The sequence below is a fragment of the Malurus melanocephalus genome, unplaced genomic scaffold (genome assembly GCF_030028575.1).
Source record: "Malurus melanocephalus ecotype Western Australia unplaced genomic scaffold, MMel_1.1 scaffold_1580, whole genome shotgun sequence".
Classification (NCBI taxonomy): domain Eukaryota; kingdom Metazoa; phylum Chordata; class Aves; order Passeriformes; family Maluridae; genus Malurus; species Malurus melanocephalus.
In genome coordinates this window covers 19,903-25,813 of record NW_026624812.1, presented here as the reverse complement: position 1 = coordinate 25,813, position 5,911 = coordinate 19,903, and the positions used below count along the sequence as shown (strand labels likewise).

General features: G+C 43.7%; 1 protein-coding gene across 1 annotated transcript in view; it reads left to right on the top strand.

Annotated features, from left to right (window-relative positions):
* Positions 1–1,296: 1,296 nt before the first annotated feature.
* The window catches only part of CLMP (CXADR like membrane protein), a gene marked incomplete at its 5' end in the record, with an annotated part of 20,126 nt that continues 15,511 nt past the window's right edge, over positions 1,297–5,911 (top strand). Inside the window, one exon of the mRNA XM_057388115.1 lies at positions 1,297–1,461. Within this exon, the coding sequence (XP_057244098.1) occupies positions 1,297–1,461 (165 nt within the window). The remainder of the gene's footprint in view (positions 1,462–5,911) is intronic.

The window sequence follows — 5,911 nt, the reverse complement described above, 5'->3', positions numbered from 1 at the left end:
GTGGAATTTCTGGTGTTTAGAGATTGGAATATTTGGTTTTCTTGCTTTCAAAGCTTTAAGGTACACAAAACAGAGATGCCTGGAAATAAAGGGAATATCAGACAGCAATTGGTGCTTCTTCCCTCCAGGAATGTGAGATCTGCACTRACAAACTCCCAGCTGCATCACTGAAAGGCTTGGCACTGTGAGCAGGAGACACCTGGACCGATTCCTGATAAAACTGCCTGGACCAAAGGCACAGGGGATTCACACATTCCCGTGAAGGAACCATCCTGAACAACCCCTGAACCATTAAATTGGAAGATGCAGTGCTGGGGCCTTGTTTTCTGTTCTGGGATCTCCAGGGATCTCCTGCTTGCACTGGGGTTTTTTTAAGTGCAAAGAGAAAAAAAAGAAAGCACATCCAGAGCTGCTGCTGCCTGGGAAGGTGTAGACTGAAGGTCTTTGGCTAATGGAGGGATTCAATTTTTTTTCCAATATTGCCAAGCTTTTTTAGACAGTTTCAATTTTTTTTTTCCAATATTCCCAAGCTTCTTTAGACTTTGAATTCGATGTGTGCGGGTGCTGAAGGCTCCCTTTGGCACTTTCAGGGATGGAATTTTGCCTCTTTACTGTAGGTAAGGTTTCTAGGTGCATGTGGTCGTTGAGTACCGCAGGATCCACCTTTCACCTGTCCTTAATGAGGAAATTTTTTAATTTTCCCTGGGGGATGTTGCACCTTGGCTGCCAGGGCCCATCTCCCTTAGACAGCAGGCACAGTGGATTTACTCACACAGGGTTTGAGCTGATGCTGAGCTGCCAGAGCCATCCCCCATCCCTCCCTGGCTCATCCGAGGTTCCCCGAGGAAGGATTTGGATATTTCTGGGATATACTGTYGATATTTCTGTCGATATTTCTGTCGGTAAAGCATCCCCAGCCCCCTCCTGATGGCAAACCCCTAAAATCCAGCGGCTCTGCTCTGTGCAGGGTTGATTTTTCCACTCTCTCTTCTGCTCTTTCCATTCCAAACCCTTCACGTCAGCTTTTGGAGCCTCAGCAGGACTGTCCCATTGCTCGGATGCTGAGCACATGTGSTTCCAATCGCCGGGGTCACTCTCTTTCACCACAGCCCATTCCGGGGGAGGGCGAGCATCCTTTTATCTCTCATTTCTCCTCTCGGGACGCTTTCTCTCCCCATCCCCATTCCACAATCACAGGCGGGCGGCTGCAGGCAGCGCGCTGGGGCCAGCCCGCGGTCACTGCGAGCGCTGGAACTCTCGGGAGAAGGCGACCCTTGGCCCCTGTGTGTTTGCCAGCCAAGGAACACAGCGAGCAGATGTCCCGGAGCACATCCCGAGCGCTCGGAGCATCCCCCGGGGAGCGCGGCCGCCTCCAGCCGCTGCTCCGAGTGCGAGGAGCGCAGCGGAGCTGTCTGCGAGGAGACGCTGCTCCTGTTTGTTTTGGCCTCAAATGCTGTCAGGGTAACTGCTCTGAGCCTCAGCGGGGCTGTGCAGCGCTTTGGGTTCTCCTCATCGCTGAGGAATTAATCCACACAGCTTTTCCCTGGTCCTGCTTCACACAGGAAAAGAGTCTGAGAGGACAGAAAAACCTCAATGTGTCTGTGTCTGTCACAAAAGCGCAGTGCCGGTGCGGGGAAGGTGTTTTGTTTCTCAAAAGTTTCATTTCAAGGCCCTCTGAGCTTTAAATATTTGAGTGTGGGACTCGTCTTGAGCGCTCCGCTGATTTAACTCGCGAGTCACGCAAGCAAGTTTGACTCCAGATGTAATTCCTTGGCCATAAAAGTCGTTGTCAGCCTCCTCCTCCTCCTCCTCCAGCAGCTCAAATTCGGAATCTGCTGCTCGCAAAACGCTCGGGGTTTTTCTCCTCGGCACCGCACTGGGGGCAGGCTCTTGGTTTTTCATCAAGAAACCCAGTAAATCATTTCCTACGGGACTGCAGCAAGATGAGACTCCAACAGATGTGAAATGTCTTGAATTCCTGGCGTGAGGGAGGGGTTCAGAGCAGCAACACCACAGGCTGTCCTGGGCTTTTTGTTTTTAACTCTCGAATATATTATTCCTGTTTATGCCGGATTTAGGCACGTTCTGTTTGCAGACACTTTGATTTTAGTGCAGGAACAGTGAGGAAAATGCAGGATTATTCAGCTGAAGGAACTCTCTGGTGTCGTTCTGTGTTTTTTTCTTTTTTATTCTCTCTGGGCTGATTCAAGCTTTGAGTAGGGAGTTCTTGTTTATTTGGATTATTTTTACTAAACTGAGGTAATTCTGCATTTCAGCCGGCAGGTCTGGCTGAGAGCAGCTAAAACACACAGGGTTCTTCATGCACTGAGGGTTTCTTTCCAACAGCCTGGGTTTTGGGGGAGAGTGTGAAAGTCAGGACCACAGGGACAAAATTTCCTCCTCAGCAGGACCCATTTTCAAGTCAGTAGAGCCCCCCAGATTGAGGATGACTTTCAGGAGTGTCCCCCAGAACGATGCACATTTTGGATATTCACCTCTTGAGAGAGCTTTGCTGTCAGTTTGGACCACACAAAGGATTTTGGGGCGAGTGTGTGACTCAGGATCACAAGGATAAACCTTCCTTCTTAAAACAATCCCATTTTCAGTTTGGTAGAGTCCCCCAGATGTGACGATGAGTTTCAGGAATGTCCCCCAGAACAATGCACATCTTGGATATTCACATCTTAAGTGAGCTTTCCTGTCAGTTTGGGCCAGATAAAGGATTTTGGGAAGAATTTGTGACTCAGAACCACAGGGCTAAACCTTCCCCCTCAGCAGGATCCCATTTTCAGATCAGTAGAGTCCCCTTTTCAGGTCAGTAGAGTCTCCCAGATTGAGGATGACTTTCAGGAATGTCCCCAAGAACGATGCACATGTTGGATGTTCACATCTCCAGTGAGCTTTGTTGTCAGTTTGAGCCACACAAAGGATTTTGGGGTGAGTTTGTGACTCAGAACCACAGAAACCAACCTTCCTCCTCAGCAGGATCCCATTTTCTGTTTGGTAGAGCCCCCCAGATATAAGAATGACTTTCAGGAGTGTCCCCCAGAACAATGCACATTTTGGATATTCACATCTTAAGTGAGCTTTGTTGTCAGTTTGGGCCAGATAAAGGATTTTGGGGAGAGTTTGTGACTCAGGATCACAAGAACCAACCTTCCTTCTCATAAGAATCCCGTTTTCCATCAGTGGAGCCCCCAAATTGAGGATGACTTTCAGGAATGTCCCCGAGAACGATGCACATGTTGGGTATTCACATCTTAAGTGCACTTTGAGCTACATAAAGGATTTTGGGAAGAGTTTGTGACTCAGGATCACAAGGACCAACCTTCCTCCTCTAAAGAATCCCATTTTCCATCAGTGGAGGCCCCAAACTGACGATGACTTTCAGGAATGTCCCCAAGAATGATGCACATTTTGGATATTCACTTAAGCAAGCTTTGCTGTCAGTTTGGGCCAGATAAAGGATTTTGGGCACAGTGTGTGACTCAGGACCACAGGATGAAAATTTCCTCCTCAGAAGGATCCCATTTTCCATCAGTGGAGTCCCCCAAATTGAGGATGACTTTCAGAGCATCCCCCAGAAGGATCCAGTTGAGATCCCATCCCCAGGGGACAGCTCCTGTTCCAGAGAACACAATGGGCTGTGACACCGAGCTTTGTTCACCTCTCCTGTCACAATTTCACCCAGGAAAAAWTTTGATTTTAACGAGCAAAAGCAGGTAGAGCACCTCTGACAGGGAATGGTTTGGACAGGGTACAAACTGTGTATGGAGGGAAGGTTTCCTCAGCAGCAGATTTCAGGCRTTCCCTGAGTCGTTTCCGACGTCTGGAGCTGCAGGAAAATCACAGGATGGGATTTTAATACTCCCTGGATGTCAGGGCCTTGGAATAGAGGTTTAAAAAGCAAAATAAATTGGTAAAAAAACCCCAAAATAAATTATGAAAGTTTGAAGAAATTACAAAAAAATGTTACTGATAAAACCCAAAAYAAATTTATAAAAAACCCCAAAATCAATCATAAAAAGCAGAAATAAATTATAGACTATGATACTGATAAAAACCAAAATAAATTGATAAAAAAACCCAAAATATATTATAAAAAGCCGAAATAAATGATAAAAAATGTTGCTGAAGGACAAACTTCACAGATATTCCCGAAGAAACTGAAATTTTTAAAGACACAGTTTGGGTATCCACATCTTCAGCAAGCTTTGCTGTAGGTTTGGACCACACAAAGATTATTTATTATGCATTTTCTTTCATCTAAATTCCCTTTTCTAGGCTGTTCCTCCTAATTCCAGCAGTTAAATGATACAGCCCAAGCTATTACTTTTTAAATAGCAAGCATCTATTTTTAGCTTTTCACTCCCTAATTCAAACCTTCTGAACYTAATAAAAGATTTAAATCCTAAAGCTCTCTGGCTTTTAGGAAGTGAATTTGCCTACAAATAAAAAACATCAGCAAAGCATTTATTTCCCCTTYGATTCTGCTTGTCTGGCAATGCATATTTGATGTTGGGATGTGTGTTTGTGGAGCTAAAGGTAATTGCAAATAATTTTACATCAATGGATGTGAAAATGTGGGAACCTGGCGAGGATTTGGGAGTGGAAACACAATTTTGGATGGATATTATTAATAATAAATACATAATTAGTAATAAAGAAAGGTAATTCTAAATAATTTTACATCAATATTCATGAAAATGTGGGATCTGGTGAGGATTTGGGAGTGAAAACACGATTTTGGATGGATATTATTAGTGATAAAGACATAATTAGCAATAAGAAAAGGTAATTGTAAATTATTTTACATCAATAGACCTGAAAATGTGGGATTCTGGTGAGCATTTGGATGTGGAATCACGGTTTTGGATGGATATTATTAATGATAAAGTCATAATTAGTGATAAAGACATAATTATGATAAAGAAAGGTAATTTTACATCAATGGACGTGAAAATGTGGGATCCTGGTGAGGATTTGGGAGTGAAAATATGGTTTTGGATGGATATTATTAGTGAAAAAGATATAATTAGTGATAAAGATATAATTAGTGATGAAGAAAGGTAATTTTACATCAATGGACATGAAAATGTGGGATGCTGGTGAGGATTTGGGTGTGGAATCATGATTTTGGATGGATATTATTAGTGATAAAAAGGTAATTGTAGATAATTTTACACCAATGGACGTGAAAATGTGGGATCTTGGTGAGGATTTGGGAGTGGAATCATGATTTTGGATGGATATAATCAGTGATAAAGACATAATTAGTGATAAAGATATAATTAGTGATGAAGCCAAGTGCAGTCTGGGTTTACTCAGCGTTTTCTGCTCTGTAAGGTTCCTGCATTCCACCCCTCTCAAAGGGCTGATCCTGAGGAAATTCAAACCCTCTTGGAAGGCACAATCACAACGAGAAGTCCTTAAAATGCTGAAATTCGTTCTGAGGAATTCTTCCAGCCTGACATCTCTGCAKGAGGGATCCAGGCTGTTGTCCATAATTTAYTTTTTTTAAATTAAACTCCACCACATGTTGAAAAAAGAAGAAACTGAGAGGCCAAAAATCCCTTTGTGTCCTTCCCTTGATCTACCACTCTTGTGTGGGCACTGCTTTGGGCTTGATGAAAATCTGGATGGTTTTGGGATCGATTAAAATCTTTTTTTGCTGTTTAATTTGATATTTTTTAAACCTCTCCTTGGAGATTTAAACACGGGGAGGGAGGAGAGGATGGTTTTCCCAGATCTGCAGGGTGCAGGGTGAGTTATTGTCCTTGGAACAATGGAGGGAACAGTTCCTGCTCTGCACCCAAAGCCTGTAGGGCAATGATTCCAAAAGCATAAAAAACATGAGAAAACAAAACAAAAACAAGAAAAAAAACCCAAACAAACAAACAGAGAAAAAAAC